We start from the raw sequence: 18,574 nt of genomic DNA, 5'->3' as shown, positions 1-18,574 counted from the left end.
CACCGCCACCAGCAACCTCCACCCAAATGGGTTGTCAAATATATTTCAACAAAACCAACCCAAACCACTTCTCAGCCAACAAACGGTTGGATTATCTGGTGCTTAATACACTGTATATACCACTGAGTCTTTTCTAAAAAAAAAAAAAGAAAAAAGACCCAAGACGGCACCCGGGGTGGCGCAAGCTCAGCGCTCCCGAGGCAGCGGCCCCCAGCGCACCGCGACGAGACCAAACGGGCGCCCAAGTCAGCGTTAAAAACCGCGGCACGCCACCGGCCAGCAGGACCACGCTAAACAAATCCAGAACTCTTTTACAGGTCGCCCTGAAAAACAAGTTGTCAAGCTTACTCTGAAAATGGTGAGTCTAAATTAAATAAACTATCTGGCCAACTTAATACAAACAGGTTTATTAGTTGTTTACACAGCTCCAATATGCATCCATTAATTCACGTTTCAAAGCTGTACATACAGGTCATAACAGGGGGTCTGTCTGGAATCAAGACAAGGACCTCGGAAGCAAGTCTTCAACAGTACCAGCATCATACTAAATCTTTATTTATGTACAAAAAATGTAGATAATTTTCACTGTTACTATTCCATGATCTGCATCTTTTTGCAGATGACCCCAACAGTTTGCCTACAGAGACATACACACATACATATTTGGGCAGGGGGAAGCCTTCCAACTCTGAAGAATTAGGGGCAAAAAGCAAGACAGAACAAAAAAGTTAATAACAAGACTCAACTCTGAAGACATTAATTTTTCTGTGGTTTTGCATCCATTCAACCTCATGTTAAAGAACCATATTCAGAGAATAAACCAATGTAGGCTGTGCAACAAGAGCAGTGATACGACCTGTCATTTTAAAGGTGAGAATAGGATCAAAAACGTACTATATCATATTTTAATTTAAAAAACCCCAAACAATTAAAGAGAACACAGCAGTCTTTGATTTTCACACAGGGAAGAAAAAAAAGCCAACATTACCAGCATTTTTTGTTAAAAAAAAAAAAAATAAAAAAAAAAAATCTATTTACAGTTTCATACACCAGATGTAAATGACTAAGCCAAGGCTCATTTCAGCAGGTCTGCTCTACACAGGATATTCAGTTGTTGGATGCAAAAGTTAAACAGTCGGAGTTCGGCAGTGGCATTTTTTTTTTTTTTTTATTTGTGCGCAATTAAAAAGAGTAATGGTATTTAATGCTAAAACCCTACCAGCATAAAAACCTTCAGAAATACTTGTTGTGTTTGTATTTTTTTTTTTTACGGATCAACGTGGTGATCCATAGACTAAGACCAGACAGCACCAGGGGGACGCGAGGCAGGCAACAGGCACATGGCCCCAGGAACAAACAGTTCAGAGGAAAATAGAGAAGAGTAAGTATGTGATAATGGCTTTTTTTTTTTTTTTTTTAATCACAATATATTTAATTGGATTCAAAAGAAAAAGACAAGCAGTTTTCAGGAGAGTCGAAGCAAAGTCAAGGAATAATTGGGTTAAGAGGAAAAGGAACAGGCAAGATGCAGCCCAGGGGCGGGTACGGCTTCGAAGGGAGCTCAGCGCTCCTTCGCCCGCCGGCAAAACCTGCCCGGAGCCGGAGCGCAGCAACGCAACACGGGACGCGCCGGGAGCGGCAGGAGACAACACCCACCTGCACAGGAGAGCCACGTCACGAGGGGGAAAGGTTTCAGGTGGACACACGGCGAAAATCAGAGGCAGAAGGATCAAGAGTGCGGAAAAGCATTCTGCCGCCTATCGCGCCCTGGTGAGGGAGGGGCTGCTGCGGTTACCGATTCCTCAAAACTCAGTTCACACCATCTGCCTGTGCGTTACCCACCAGAAAAGTCATTCTACAAGACTACCACAAGGATACAAACACAGGGCAATTAGAAATAAAGCAAGAAGTCCAAAATTAACACACGTGAGCAAGACTGCGTTGCAGAGCTGACCAGCAACGTACCTTGAGTACAGTAACACGATAATTTTCCTTTTTAACCCGGTTTTGGTTTCATCTGTCCCCCTTTCTAAGCAGCTGCCTGTAAACCCCCCCGCCCCCCAAGGCTGCAGATACCAGCGTGCAGTATGTGAGTCCGCAGGAGCGGTACACCACTGGAACTGAGTATTTTCTACAGGAAAAGGGCATTTCAGCATTTATTTTCATTTCCAATCTATCTGAAACCAGCCGAATCACCCTTCTTACCAGACTCATCCCAAACGACCTCCTGATACACAGCCCGTCACCACAGGTTCGGCAGAACAGCGCATTCCACCCCAGCAGCGGCTGGGCAGCCCCACGTACTAGGTCAGAAACCATTTCTGCTTGAAAAGTCTCACCGCAACACGTCCACGCAAAAGGTTTGATGCAAACAGTACAATTTTGACAAGTGCTTTCATCTTAATCAATACTGGTAGGTTTTTAAGAATTAGCAATTCTGACATTATCTATAAATGTGTCTACATGCTTGTACGCAGCTCCCCTCTCAAAGATTTTAGATCAAATCTGTGTTTGTTTCACTTCTTCAACAAGAATTAGAAGAACTGAAAGAGTTCCCTTCAACTAAATGAAAATCAGATTTTAAAAGTCAGAAGAGACAGAAAGAGGTAAGGGGGAAACAGTTCAAGGAATGTTCTGACAACATTTCAGGAAAAGTTATTTAACAGAATCATAATTGAACTTTATTTGAATAAATAGCTTTATAAAAAGTTTTACCTAAATGACTTCAATAAACATGCTCAAGTTTCAGCCAGAAAAGTACTCAAGCCAGGAAACACCGGCCCTCACAAGTCTTGGTATCAATTTGAAGCAGTAATTTTGTATGTTCTGGAATGACATTTTATTGCAGTATCAGTGTTAGCCACATACTTTACGCACTTCTTTCGGAAAGAAGACAAAGTTTGTAGAAAGAGAAGTACAAAATACAAGCGATCAAAAGAAATATGACCCTGGTTGTATGATTAATGCGTGCACATACGGCTGCTACTTTGCATTTGTAAAAAACAGACAGATAATCTACTATAATGCAACTACATGGTTACTAAACTAATCTGATCCGCTTCCTTTACCCGCCGAGAACTGCAGGCTTAGTGTTGGAGGTTGGTGTTACAGGCCAGTACTTGGTGGAGGGTAAGGATGAGGAGCTGGGTCCCCCGAGACCTGCTGGCCCCCCCGGAGCCGCAAGGGCAGACTCGGACCGAGCACCAACGGGCTGTGGCCACGGGGTAAAGGGTGCGGAAAAGGAAGAAAGTTGAGGACACGTTGAAAACATCCATGAAAACACTCATACAGACACGGTTCAAACTGGATCAGTTACCACTCGTCTACCATATAGTACCAATTCAGTCGCCATGAAAGCGCTCAGGATTTCCAACCTGAGGTGTCTGGTTGTTTCTAAAACTCTTTGCATCTCTCCGCAGGTGGATCCGTTTTTTCTTGGCCACCTCTTCTACTCTCCACAGCGTTTGATGCAGGAAGTGTTTATACACAAGAGTAACACTGAGCTGATGATTTACAAAGAATGATTTATAGCCTTCTAGGTAAAGCAGCATTTTCTAGCTTAATTTAGTATCAGCTAAGTTTTCTAAATTTACAAATAGGAAAAGCTTAAAAACCTCACCCAACTCGTGTCCTTACTCTCAAGAAATCTGGCTTAAAAGGTTAAGGGTGGTACACGAGTATGGTTATGAATGTTATGAATAAAGGCTTCCATCTAATGTGAAGAACATTTTCAAAAAAAGTCTCTGTACAATATAAAAATGAACCAGTAAAATCCTAGTAAGGCAAGAATATATTTTCTGCTTACGATTCTAAAGCACATTATAGAAAAGTTAGTGGCAACCACTTATAATTTCTCATTTTGTACATTTAGTATATTCGCTGCAACAATTATACTCAAGTCACATTTGTATTTTTAATACACATCACGACTATATGCAAAGACGTTTTTCTTTCTTAGTGCCATTCCTCGTGACATCCAATCAGTTCTGTCCCCTAACGCTCAGCGATGCACCATTTAAAGGCTTAATATTACATTCACTCGAATTGGCTGAAAACAATTTTTTAGACATAATTTATCTCACGGTTGCAAAGTTAATGTTTTGCTAGCCAATTAAAAAGGAGCTAGTGACATGAGGATGCTGCCAAGGCCAAGTATTCTTGGATTAAGTTATTATTTAAAGAATTCCTCAAAAAGAATTCCAGCTAGCCAATCTGATACAAGGACAAATTTAATATTTCCTTTCACAAAGCAAGCCGGCTATGTGATGTCTGATAAATGGAAAAGTGCTTGGAATGTAGGGGATAGAACGGAACTGTAAAAAAAACTTATTGGAAGTTATGTTAAAACCGGTGTGTAGGGAGGGGAAAAAAACCACTCATTTACACACATTTGGATGCTGTTATAGAAATATATCTATTTTAAGGAAAATGGAAATTGTAGCATAGAAAGAAAAAAAAAAAACCAAAGCTCACCGAACTAGTTTTAGGCACTTGAGCTGCACAGACTGTAGAAGGTGCCCATCACATATGTTTAACATTCACACCCGCACACCTACACCTAGAAACACACTGTATAACGCATAGGAAAACAGCTATTCAACCTCCCTGGGAAAAATAAGAAGTAAAAAAAGAAGCTAGGTAGATTCCTGTTCACATTTTCCAAGTTCTATATTCCGCCTTTCCTCACGATTAAAAACCTGTATAATAATTTTTAGCTCACAGAGGCAACATGTTACAGAGGTGATTTACCAAGTTTGTTATCTGCTAAAGCAAAAGCATCATTTTAAGTATTAGACTACTGAAATATGACTTATTGCTGTATTTATTTTTGCTAGTAAAATGCCATTCGGCAGCATAAACTCAAATCACCATTTTTAAAATCCCCTCCCTTTTTCCGTATAATATCCTAAGAATGAATTTCATGAAGAACAAAGGCAAAGTAATCTTGAGCTTTAGCTGAAAGCCAAGGCAACACAACACACAGGGGGTGAAAACACAAAAGCAATACAAGTCAAGGTCATGACTCATGTTAAGACAATCACTTCCAAAGAATAACCGAATGAAGCTGAAAGCAGCACTGATGCAAAGTTAACTTGCTTTTCTACAGAGCTGCGAGAAAAATGTGAATTGTCCTACAGGGAAAAGACAAAAAAAAAAAAAAAGCTCTAAACAAGCAGCACAGACAAAAAGGGTTTGTGTGTTCCAAAGTCGGTCTGCTCTTCGCCAGCCCTGCTAAGGTGAGTAAATTTAAAAGCATTTCTAACTTTGCACAGAAGGCAACAGCCACAGCACTACCAGGAGGGCATGCGCTCGCACATTCTTCTGCTGTTCACCTCGTGAGAACCCGAGCAAGCACACTCGTTCTCAGGAAGAACCTCCAGGCAGAGACACTTTCCTGCAGAAGCTCCCACTGCAACGGCCGGATGACGCTGCTCCGCCTTCGCTAGGCTTTGCTGCGCTTAGAAACAGGATCACACCCAGCGTGCAAGGGGAGAGTTTGGAACCGGCACCCCTGTTGACAACCCAGCTCCTACAGCCAAAATCCACCCCGCTTATGGAGACTGCAAGCCCAGCATTCAGAGCGAAGCTCTATCTTCCTCTGATTCCTAAGCCCCCCCGCCAAGAACGCTACGGGCACGCGACGCGTCTGCAAGCACTGCCCACCACTGAACTCCCTCCAAAGTACTGGGGGGATCCCAAACCAGACGGAAAACTCGTCGGCACACGTGACGTGCCACGCACCCTTTGGTAGTCGGGTGAAGGTTGGGTTGTTCACCTCCCAACACACGGAGAACGATTTAATTTTTGGATTATGAACTCTTCAGGGCACAAAAGACATTGTTTGAGCAGGCAGGCTTCACGTGAGCAGTTATTCCCAACTCCCTACCAGGGTCTGCTGCCGCTTGTGAAACGAAGATGAAGCGAACCACGCGGTATCTTAGAGGCTGCAGAAAGTGGAAGAGGCCAGGATACTGAGAGGGGAAAAAGTAAACATAAATTGACTTCTGTGTAAACATAAGCTGTCTGGTTGTAACATAAGGCATACCTGGAAAACCCCACCACGCTTTCATTATATGGATGTGCTAAATCCTACAAATTAAAGCGAGGGAGTAAGCAGCAAATTTCAGCAGGAAGCAGATAGCAGAATACTGCTACGTGGCTTTTCTTTCGTTAACAGGAACAACTCTCTTAAAAACAAACAAAAACCCAACACACACCACCTGTGCAGATTCAGGCAGAAGTATGCAGTATTTAACAATACTAAAGCAAAATATTTTTAAAGAGATGAAAGGGAAGACATAAGACTCAAAAGCCAAATGCTTCGGTTTGTAAGCAAGTCTGCTTTTTCTTTTTTTAAGACTAGAAAACGTACAATTCCATTTCATATGCAAGGGCGCACAGAGCTCGTTTCTTGCAGATACCATCAGATAAACTGAGAAAGTCTTTGCATTAAATTGTTATTTCTTCAAACATTTATACATTTTGCAATACACCAGTTAAATACCAATACCTATGTGCATGCACTATAAATATATGCATGTACACATTAAAATGTTTAACAAAGACAGCAGATTCCCTAGCCAGTGAGCATCGTAAAGAGATACCAAAAATATATTAAAAAGTTAAATTCTTTACCTGCTTTTGTTAACTACAGACTTTTGAAGTTGCCTCCCTTCTTTTCCCTACAAATTCACAACATGATGACAGTGAAGCAGGCGAGCGGGAAGGCAGGCACGCTGATTAGATTATCCCATAACCCAAGATAAGCACCTTAAAAAGTTCAAACTAGGCTGCTTCTTTAAAATGTCTTTTCCATCCTTATCAGAGAGATGAGCTAAGAAAGGGAAGGACATTTTAAACAAAGTTTTATTTCATTTTGCTATGCTCCCCGAACATACATCTCCAACACAAAAGCCTCTGATTAAGGCTACGTACACGTTCACAATACTGACGACATTTCAACCCAGCCAACTGCCGTCCCACTGAAAAGCCTGTATCCTTTCAAATGGTGATGCCAAACAACTTCTGGACGGGGTTAGGTGCTGCAGGAAGAAAAGACAATCACATAGTGTTCTGAGACTTCTTTAGAACTCACCTGGGGACCATGCAAGGGAGTTACATTTTCAAGAAGCACCGCCCCGGAACTTCTGTGGGAACATGATCGAGGGGTCACTTACAGCTTTTCAAGTAGTGTAATCTGTTTCGGTCTCCATCCCAGTTCCATCCATTGCATACAGATACATATACATTTTATGCTACCAAAGAGAAGTGTGCCTTCCTCTGAAAAACACTTAATACAGAGCGTGACTTGTTTTGTAAGATTCCAGTGGGACTTTTAAACGTACTTTCGTGCCTCTTCTTTGGTTAAGACAAAAAAAAAAAAAAACACAACAAAAAACAAGATGACATTTTTCCCTTTAAGACAGCTAAAGGTACTTCTACTAGACCTGAATCATAAATGAACAGTACTGCAAATAAAAAAAAAAAAAAAAGCAGTACCATCAGACAGGATGACATACACTTTTTGGAATCAACCAATCCAATGATGACTGCAATTAAAAAAAAAAAAAAATCCGTTTAATTTTAAACACTCCGGCAAATTTTTACTGTTTGCCACCACTGTAATTTGAAGCTCAATCCATACGCCCCGATTCATTAGGGCATCCTCCCCAACTAAAAAATCATGTGAGAAAACAACCCCTGGTCTTAGGAGAGAGTTTGCTTTATAAAGTTGCGGTGAGCCAACTGCCTGATGGACGTTACAGCCCTACAGCTGACAAAGGAGAAGGAGTTGTGACATGTTGGCGACGTCAAATATTAGTCCTACTGTCAACATACCGATTCAGCTTTACACACTGGTCTGAACAGATTGCAATTAACCTAAAATTGAGGTATAAATATACACAAATATGTACAGTACACATACAGGAAAATATTTTTGCATTTGTAACATCAGTAACCTTAAAAATACTGGAAAGTTGATATCTATGCCATTGATTTGCTTGCTAATTTACTGGAATAATGAAGCCAACACCTTCGACTAGAGAGGACTACAGTGGAATAATAAAACTCAGAGATAAAAGCTCCTTCCTCTCACTTCATCTTCACCACAGTCAACATCGGACTGTTCTCAGTGGCTGTATCTTGAAAAGAAGGTTGATCACAGCTTTTAAATGCATCTTCAGAGGAAAACAAACAGGAAACCAAACTGGAGCCATCAACTGCATCTTTCTTTTTGCCAAATGGTCTTATTTATATACACGTACGTGTGTGTGCATCTATGTAGAAAATAAAGTTGAAATCAGTTCAGTATAAATACATCTATCCCATTAATTCTGCCACTGTGAAGGTAATCACGGGTACAGCTCTTTTTAAGCAATGTCTGTGCAAAGAGGTCATTAAAAATCATCTGATCTTAAGTCTCGACATCATCCACTCGAGTCCTTGGCAGAGTCTGTAAACAAAAGAGAGCGTTTTTAAGGAATACATGTACTTCTGGGATATACTTTAAAGATAATTCCATGGCACCAATATAAATTCTTCCTAAGAACTCTCTAATTCTGACTGAAGGAATAATTTCCAGAAACAATTCACTCCGAGCACAGTATTTTCATCTTATTGTACGATCCCCGGGTGAGAGACTTCAGATCCCAGCACTTCAAGACACATGCAGACGTTCCCTCTAATATGATCATTCTCAATAAGCCAGAACAGATTTTAGGTCGTTCCCACCCCCTGCCCTCATTAGACCCAAATCACAAAGTTTTATCACTGTGAGGTGAGACTGCAGATTTGATGTGAAAGTTACTTTTCAGATCACAGCGATCCTAAGTCAGTGTGTTCTGAGCCCAAAAGTCTTTAAGTGTAAGATTATTATTGATAGAGGAGGAATGTGTGTTAAAACCAAACACCACAATAAAAATACCAAAATAATTCAAGATTTCCCTCCTACAGACAAGAATAACTCTTACCCCTCTCCAGTTAGAGCACAGCATGCCTGAATGTGCCACTGGTGATCTTTAATCGAAGTCAGTTTTAGAAACTGAGATATTTCAGCTACTGTCATACACTCTTTAACGTCTTGCTTGTTAGCAAAGATCAGCAAACCTGCTTTTTTTAAGTCCTAAGGAGAAAAAAAAAGAAAAAAAAAAGATGATTACAAATCAGCCCTCAGAGGCAAGAGATGTGACACCAAAGTACAGAATCTTAAGCCCTAGCAAAAAAACCTAAACTACACAACGCCGCGGGCTGATCGACATGTAACTTCAGAAAATCCTCTGAGACCAAACATCCCATCTTTGCCCAGGCTGACCTGCACAACGAGGTACGATATTTAGTTGCGCTCCCCGAGGCTTGGAAGCACCCCGGTATCTGTGTGTGTGCAGCTGCAGTAACGCCTCACACCTCCAACAGCCGAGGCCTCCCCTTCAACCCCGACCTCGCAGGTCGCTCCTGCCTGCGTCCCCAAACCAAGCACGGCGTTCTCCTGAGCCTGCCTTTTACCTACACGCCGCGCTTCCCCGTATTGCCACGCCGTTACGATTGACTCCAGTAGCAAATCAGTAGACTGGGCAGCAGCTCTTGGGTGGGGCAGGAGTGGGTTACCCCACCAGCACTTTTTAAGCGAGGGAAATCCCACCCTTTAAGCGGCATTCAGACCGGCACTGACAGTGTAAAGCAAGCTGCAGTAATATTCTATCAGAAGATACACAGAATTTGTAGAAAATCATCACTTACACTGCTTTAGAATCAAAGGATGGACATCTATGTGAACAAGCACGTTTCAATAAACCTTTTAAGTCCCATGCAACATTTAAAATATCAGTCCTAACAATTTAGGGAAAAGAAACTCTAGGGACAAGCTTATTCTATCTCAGGCTGCTTGGAATCACGCTAGTCCAGGCACGTACCATTGAAAATCTGTCCCTCCAAAAGTAAAAGGGTCTTCCCAGGAAGCCAAGACAACTCAGTCACTTAAATGCAGATCAGGCACACTTATTTTCATAAGCAGTAAAATTAATTCCCAAATGATCTACTGGTTCAGAAAACAGACGGAACCAACCTGGGCAACTCAACTCTGCCTCACCAATTCAACTGAACCGATTATAGGAAATAAAAGATTTTCAAGGACAGCAAGGAAAAGCTATTCTAAATAAATATTTGACTTTCATTTCAGCTTATGTGTATTGTTGTTCTCTTCAAAGGCCGCAGCATCTGGAAAGTTAGCAGAATATACTGAAAACATCCTGTTGTAAAACAATGGGCACATTTACTGTCAGATGGGCGCTTTCGGAGCACAGAAATAGTCTCCGAAAACGAAGCGAGGGCATTCATGGTGCTCGGAGTTCCAGACTTCCCTCATTTCACATTCAGTTCGTTAACAACTTCTGCATCTTCATTTATAGATTACAAAAGAGAAGATGCGATTTTGTTTAGCGACTGCAACAGACTGAAGAGCACGTCTCTGAAATTCTGATTACAACAGCAGTGGACCCAATGGCAACAGTCCTCCCAAGCCACATTTAACACTCCACCACAACTGAGAAAGCCAGACCTACTTTAATAGAAGTCATTTATTAAACATAATTTTGATTTAAATACCAAAAATTAGAAATTCAAGACACAAGCCAAAGCACTTGTTTTTTTCTCAAATGCTTTAGATGACCATGATCACTCAAAGGAAAGACATAGGCAGTCTTTGCCCTTCCTGCAGTCACCTACTAAACAGTGGCTGTAGTTTAAAAATAGATGTAACATTCTGGGATCTAATGCCATCAATTTTATGCCCATCTTTGTATTCTTCAATTTGGAAGCTCAGTGTCCTCAGTGTCATCTCATACAAACTGATCCAGTTCGCATTAAACTTGTCTTACGAGTCCCAGCAGTAGTCAAGCTCGTATAAACATATGGACAGTAAAAATCAGGGCTCCCGTCCTGCCACTCCGCATGGAGAGATTAAAGTCTTTGGGACATTCAGGTCATGTAAGAGCTGCTCCCTGGCCTACATGGCACTCCGGTATTTTTAAAATCAGACCCAGACAGCTCACTTTTGGACCTATCACGGTGCTCAATTTTAAAGAGGGTCTTTACAAGTTAGAAAATTATACTCTCGTTCTGTAATTCCACACACACATAGAACGACGGCTACTATAGCCACAGACAATTTCTTCTATTTCATAGCTGGTTGCTAAAAGACTTACTATTAAGGCTGTATCTGTTTCACTGTGAAAACAGAAAACATCAAGCAACCGTGAAGCTATCAAAAACAGTAATTAAATTGTTGGAGGAAGCAATGTTTTTTTAAAACAATCTCATTCAGCTACTAATACGGATTAAAGTATAAAAACCACAAAAGTCATTCTGAACTTCTAACTTCTGTTTCACCGAAGCACTCACAAGCTGAAAAGCTGCTTTTGTGGGAGTTCTCCTCAGTAATTTGGTATTAATTTACAGCTTTATTGCGAGCTTCACAAAAGACAGAGCCTGTAGCAGGAAGAGACAGCTCTGGCACAGCGCTGCCCGCAGCTGGGGGAAGGCGGCTGCGAGCGTTTGCCCCGGGCTTGGCTGCAGAGGCCTCTCTCCACTCTGGTCTGTCTCCAGCGAGCAGGAGGAAGCCAGAGCTTTCACAAACAGCGTGTGACCCTGAACATGTACCACCCAGATCTCACCCACAAAAAATGCTAAACCAAAGAAAACGTAGGGTCTACTCACCTCGTGTGCTAACATTTTATACAGTTCTTCTTTAGTCACAGAAATTCTCTCTCTGTCTGTGCTGTCCACAACAACTATCACAAACTTTAAAAAGTGAAAAGTTATTAGTCGGAGAACAAATTTTATCTTTCCAGCCACACACCCATCAGCAGAACAGATTACTGTCCCCCTCACATTACCCAGACAGTCAGCTGGATGATCAGATCTCATCCTATTCCAGATACCCTTCTCCCAGCCCTGCTACAGTTTACAGCTTATGCTGTGTTTTATATAGACAGGTAGCTCTGACATGTCTTTTGCCTTTCTGCTTTTGATTTTCAAGTGAAAAATTTATACTGAAAGCGTGCGTTTCTCTCTAACCCCAGATCTGGTTTTGTTCTTTGCTTAACATAACTGAGGTAGCAGGCAGACCCCTCAAATAATGTTGCAGCCTTTAAAAGGTAAACTGTACCGACTTGCTTCCTCTACTTCAAACACTAACATGCAAATAGGTATTTGCAACAGATTTAAAAAGACCCATAAACTCCATACTTCAAGAGCACACACGCATATACATGTCACAGCATCTCATAGAGAAGCACAGGAGAACGAAGTTAATTATTATAAAAAAATAACTTTTTTAAAAACCCCACATATTTGATAATAGATAGGAAACCTGGACTTAAATCATTATTTTAATCAAGTTCAGTGTATGCGCTGCAACTTCATCGCTAAAGAGTTCTTAAAATTCTTAGGGGTGCTTAAGTGATCATGGGAGCTTGCAAGACAGAGCTCCCACAGTCTTGAGGGAAATCTTTTGGGCTTTCAGTCTTATTTGTGAGGGGTTAGACAGGTTTTAGAGTACCTGCTACAGAGATAGTGCAGCTGTGGTCAACAAGAAGGGACCTGTAAACAGGGGGATCTTGCAGGACCAGGACAAACCCAGCCCCTGCCCTCAGGCTGCAGATCCCCAGACCCAAAACCCCTTACAGACAAGTGGTTTTCAATCGCAGCTCCGCGTTCTGTAAGAAACATAAAAGCGAGCGGTACGACAGCTTGCTCAGGAGGAGACTTCAAAAAACGAGAACAGAGCGCGGTTAGCAGGGCCCTCCCCAGCCCCGGCCACACCGAGCCGCGCAGCAAGGCGCCCGCCCTCACCTCCGTGTTTGTATAGTAGGTGTTCCACGAGGAGCGGAGGGACTCCTGCCCCCCGATATCCCACATCAGGAAGCGCGTGTTGTTAACCACGATCTCCTCCACGTTGCTCCCGATGGTGGGCGAGGTGTGCACCACTTCGTTCATGGAGCTGCGGAAAGGGGGAGAGAGAGTGGCTCGGTGAGAAACTGCAGACACTGGCAGGTTACCTGCACTATCGAGCACCTTAGGGCTCCAAAGTGCCCTAAAAACTAAGCTTGGTGGTTATTCCGAGGTGGAAGGCTTAGCGGGGGAATCGTAGCAAATGCTCGTTACGCGGCAAACGGAGGCAAAGTTTGACAGTGGAGGGCGAATAAAAATAACAATTGATAAAAATAGCAATAAAAAAAGGACTCAGTGAACTATAGAATAATCAAATTACAAAGCTGAGAGAGCATTCATGAACAAAAGTATAAGATAATTAATTAAATCATAAAGCTGAGAGAATATTTGCCTCAGAAGCTGTTTTAAGCAGTCAGCTTTTCTTTTTCCAGGCCAATTTTGGCACTCATGGGAGAGAGAAGTTGTTTTTCTTCAAGAATGTGGTTAAGCCACAAGATTTCCAAGGTTGCAGAAAAACAACAACTCATCATCCAACTCCACCAAACATACTACATCTCACTCTCCTTCCAGTCTAGGCCCATAAGAGTGTACTTTCCTCACAATTCAGTTACTTTACGTCCAAACTTCCTTCTCTTCTCTCTTCAGCACAGTGCAATAACACTACTTTCTGGAGACACACACAGACATTAAATATTTCAAATATATAGTTTTAGAGATACTGCGTGCAACTTCAACACCACCAGTTCCACATGAATAGCAATAACCAAATGTGTACTCTGAATATTCCTGAAGTTCAAATTATTTAAACTCTACCGTATGCGATATGGAAAAAAATTAAAAGAAGCTTCATTGAAAATGGCAACCATTTTCAAAGAACTTAATTATTTATTCTTCTGATAATCTTCAATATATTTTTTTCATTTTCTGTGAACATTTTTTGAAGCTTTAGCAGAGCTTTTAGTTACAGTGACAGCACTTTGAGAATAGTAACAGTGCTGGAATATTTCTTGAAGAGGATAGAGAGAACCAAGGAGATAAAATGAATCCCAGTTACCCAGTGTCTTAGCAGCACATAACAAGAATCTTTCTCACCACATACATTTGAAGGCAACTATATGAGGGAAAGAGAAGGATTAGAAGAATCACAAAATCAGTTAAGGATAGCAATGATATAAGATGATGCCTGCAGCTGATTTCATAGTTAGAAAACGGGTTTTAGCAGAATCCTTTTAATGCTTGGAAGAGTTGCATCTTGAATCCTCTTTCCTTGACTGAACCTGCAGCCTTCCACGTGCAAGCTGTTGGCATCTCGCAGGGTGCAATACGATCGGTGGATTTCTCCCTCCTCCCCACTGAAAGAAGGTGAGCATGAAGCTTAATGGCATTTCTAGACACCCGGTCACAAACTCCTGCTGCTGCCTGAGGGGAGGCAGGAGATTCGAGTACGAGAACGGGCAGAAATGAAATGTCTGTGGAGCTGCCACGATCTGTTAGAAGAATCACCACTCCGACGTCTGCTGTGACCCTCCACAACATCAAAAGTAACGGCCAACGCACTACCCGACACGAGCTGCCCTGCTAGTTATCTCTGCCCATCTTTTATGAAAAGAGAGTTAAACATTCATGCTCGGAACACTTATCTGCCACAAAGAAACAGCAAGAGAAAAAACAGGATAGGCACAGATGGAGGTAAGGTTTAAGGAGGAACACAGGACAGTACTCACACAGAGCTCTGTCAAAGCGGCAAATAGGGGAAGGGGAATAGAAGAGCAGAGAAGGGGAAGTAGTCCTGTGGAGCTAAAATGAGTATAAAGGGAAAGGAGGCATACAGAGACCCACGGTACAAAAGGGAAAAGAAAACACTGAGACTGCAGAAATTAGAAGATGGAAAGAAGAAGCGGAGGAAGTGGAAAGACACAGGCAGCATTAAAATGCACTAAGGACAACCCTCAGCTGCAGCAGTTACTAGTGTTAAAAAATACTCTTCATTCTACTGATGCTTTTAAAAATCTCTCACTCCTGATCTAAGTAATGACAACCACCTTCATCTTTTTCACTTTCTCTGCAGAGCGTGCTAGGGCATAAGTGGCTGCAAATGCTGCATGAGTTTCATGCTTTAGAAAGGCAAAACCAGATCATAATACAACAAACCCCAAACATTTTAAGAAGGCATATTCTAAGTGCAGGATTGGACCAGTATGGTCATTTCACTTGACAGGAATTATTTCTGATACTGACTCGGGAACACTTTCAGATACCAGACGACTTCACATGAGAAGCTGCAAATCTGTTTCTATTATAAACAGACCTTGAGCCGCCTGTCCCACCTAGGAACTTCTGAGTCCGTGGACAAATTTGTACCCTTTTATCAACATGCAGTTGAGGACCAGAGATACGAAGCTCATACAAGTTTCACGTAAACCAGCAGCAAGGTTAACGCAAGGCAAACACGAGTCAATGCCGCTATTAAAGGCAGAAGCTGCACGGCAGCTTCCAGAGCTGGTGGTTCAAATGAAGGCCTGGCAGCCTGGGCTGCCACCGGCGGCGGAGCTACGCTGTCCTGGCTTCAGCCAGCACCCAGCCATCCTCCTTCATCCTGTACCACAAGCGACACGAAAGCACATCTTGGCACACGGGACACAAGCCACGGCAGGGAGAGGTCAGGCTTCGGTGCTTTGCTGCTCACAACAACTTGTTTAGTATCCGCACGCTGCGGCACGGGTGGGTTTAGCAGCATCGTCCTGTGGCCAGCCCTCAATCTAATCATATTTTATGGAGCTGGCAAACAGCCTACACAGTGACACCAAAGGCAGTTGTGATTAAGTGGTAATAGCAATGTAATCTGATAAATAAAAGCTCTGAACAAAACCTTATTCATACATCAGGCAAAATACAGACCTTTCCAAACTCTAAACACACGCTGTGACCCGCTGCCACCTATACCGTTCAGTAATCTTCAGTGTAATGCTCTCAAAGTAAAAACTAACAAGGAAAACAGCGACAACAAGTCAGAGTAACACATACAGTGCACACCTTGAAATACATTAAACATCACCTGCAGTCCATACTTACAATTGATAAAGAATGGTCGTTTTTCCTGCATTGTCCAGACCAACAATGATTACTTTGTGCTCTGAAATAAAAATATCACTAGTAAGTCACATAATTAACTTTGCTATCAAGGTAACAGCTGTGCTATGAAACAAGGCTAGTGTGGCATTTGAGACTGATTCCCTAGGCAAACATTGCCAAACTTCAGGTGCTATGTTTCAGGGGCCGTACCAAAAAGTCTGTTTGTCTGTGGAGGTATACAAACCCATGTACTGTTCTGAGTAGGTAAGTGACTGTCAATTTTTCCCCGCCTGCACATCTACAGGAACAATTTCTGAGAGACTACATGCAGATTTTTTCCTTCTCTAAACCGCTAGAGCAATCTCATGCTGGAATTCTTTCCCAGGCTTCTACACATTTTTGCAGCCTGTAGCAGACTGCACTCTCTATTCCCCCCCACTACAGTAGTTCTCCAGAACACGTGCTTAAACGTGTTAACTGCTCATTTCCAAGGCCGTACTTTTATTATGGCCTGCAACATCTTAATCTCTTTGGAAAGAGCTGTTAAAAACCACAACAACTGCCTTGCACTGTAAGCAGGGTGATTCACCTGCCTTCCTCAGTGTCCTCGTTTCCTCCCTGCAGGTTTGGAACCCAGAGAACAGATTTGCCTACGAATATTTTACAGTACGCATTCACCCAATTTAGTTTTAGATGAACCAGCGAGTACTCCACAAAACTACTCTGACACATATGCGAACGCATTTTGGAGCTCAATGCCAGAATCAATTATTGTTTCTGTTTAGCACTTTCTTTCCTATGCATCACAAAATTGAATTTGAGTTCTACTGCTGGTGTTGTCAAGTACATTCAAATTTATGATTTCCAGGACGAGTGAGTGCTGCCTGCTTTCAGCTGTATTACACAACTTTTACTCGCACAAATAACCTGGGCTTCAACAGGACTATTCAAGCAAGTAAAAGCTTTGGGAGAAGGGGCTTTCCTCTCCTCCTCCTCAGTGGTCCACAGGGGCAACGCAAAGCCATTATAAGAGTGCCCAAGTTTCAGAGGACTAGAGATCAATTCCTTCGGTCAGCAAAGTACACTTGCATTGATTTATCACAGAGGAAAGAGGGAGGGGAAAGGGGTCAGGTAAGCAGGGTGTTCTTGGCCTTGATTTTATCAATATTGTGTGGTTTTGCAGAGTTGTCTTATACACCATCAAACGTAAGTTCCAGTTTTAATAACTTTGCATAACTGCACAATATTGTAAAAATATCTGCTTACCTGACCCCACATAACTAGGAACTTTTGTTTCTGGTGTGATGTTGCCAGCACAGTGGAGCTTAGGAAATCGGCTGGAACAGAAGGTCTGAGGTGGGGCTGGATGCTACAAGACAAAAATATTTTGTTGTATTTGCACTCAGCGTCACTGGGCACATAACCGGGAGATTCAACATGCACGTGTAAGCACATTTGGGTTCACTCAAATTCAATTTAAAAGGGCTTATAAACACAGATAAGAGCAGCATGTGTTTCATAAAGTTACAACTCCCATGAAAACCTTGCTGTGAGGAGACAGGCGTTACAAAGCTGAAGTTACTTAGACCGCTTGCTCCACAAACGCGCAACTTTGCCAGATACGGAGGTTTTATCACTTAAAACAGCTCCTAAAGCGTGCTCTGCCGACGAAGACGAAACCAGACGCTGCAACGCCACGCAGCTGTATGCTGCGGGTACGCGTTAATCATTTAACACCCAGCTTTCGGGAAACGAGCTTCCCGGTGACTTCGAAGAGGAGGGGGGGGTGGTGGGGGGGTGGTTTAAAAAAGGTTAAACCCCCCTCAAGTTTCGTGGCGGCAGCTCGTTCCCCCGGGGCCGGTTCGCAAGGGCGGGCCCCCGGCCGCCCCGAGCCCTCCCCGCGCCGCGGATCGCCCTCAGGCCCGGCCCGCCCTCCTCCACCTCCTCACCTTGGTGGTTGAACAGCCTCCATATCCTGGTGAAGAGGATCCCCATCCCTCAGGCCGGGGCAGCCCCAGGCCTCGCCGGCTCCTCAGCGCTCACCGCGGGAGGGGAGGGGGGGGGGGGGGGTTACCCGGCTCCGGGGCGGCTCAGGGCCCGACCCAGCGTCCGCTGTGCCGGCGGGAAGGCGGGCTGAGGCCTCGCCGGGCCTGCTGGCGCTCGGACATCGCCGCCCCCGCCGCTTCCCCGGAGCCGGCGGCGAAGCGCGGGGAGGAACGCGGAGCGCGGAGACGAGCGCGGGGAGCAACGCGCCGCGGCCACCGTAGGGCGGGGGCGGGCGCGTCGCTGTGACGCCCTGAGGCGGGGCCGCCGCCGCCATTACGCGGCTGCGCCGCAGCAGTCGCCGCTTCCCGCCCAGCGGCGGGGGCAGCCCCGCACTTCACCTCAGTTTTGTTATTATTATCACCGTTTTACCTTTAAAGCATCCAGCCCCCCCCTAAAGCCCTCCGTCTAAGCGTGCCGCAGCGTTTCTAAACCTGAGGGATTTTCAAGTAACGTTGCGCGCCTCGGTGTGACAGGCTGGAGACACGACGTGGGATGTTTGCCCTCGCTT

At 43.5% G+C, this 18,574-nt stretch overlaps 1 protein-coding gene across 2 annotated transcripts; it reads right to left on the bottom strand.

Moving 5' to 3' along the window:
• Positions 1-391: 391 nt before the first annotated feature.
• ARL5A (ADP ribosylation factor like GTPase 5A) lies at positions 392-18,295 on the bottom strand. 2 transcript variants are annotated; one of them, XM_042784162.1, is made up of 7 exons: positions 17,970-18,056; positions 17,287-17,389; positions 16,021-16,081; positions 12,850-12,997; positions 11,713-11,796; positions 8,973-9,124; positions 392-8,455 (listed from the first exon to the last, which is right to left on the bottom strand). In XM_042784162.1, the coding sequence occupies exons 4-7, from the start codon at positions 12,991-12,993 to the stop codon at positions 8,407-8,409; spliced, it is 429 nt and encodes a 142-aa protein (XP_042640096.1). In that variant the 5' UTR covers positions 12,994-12,997; positions 16,021-16,081; positions 17,287-17,389; positions 17,970-18,056; the 3' UTR covers positions 392-8,406. The 2 variants fall into 2 exon arrangements, with proteins under 2 accessions (XP_042640096.1, XP_042640095.1); XM_042784161.1 differs by lacking the exon at positions 17,287-17,389 and having other exon boundaries at positions 17,970-18,295.
• Positions 18,296-18,574: the final 279 nt, after the last annotated feature.

The sequence above is a fragment of the Tyto alba genome, unplaced genomic scaffold (assembly GCF_018691265.1).
Source record: "Tyto alba isolate M040663 unplaced genomic scaffold, T.alba_DEE_v4.0 Super-Scaffold_7, whole genome shotgun sequence".
NCBI classification, from domain to species: Eukaryota; Metazoa; Chordata; class Aves; order Strigiformes; family Tytonidae; genus Tyto; species Tyto alba.
The sequence above is the reverse complement of the archived record's forward strand: the minus strand, read 5'-3'. Positions and strand labels throughout refer to the sequence as shown.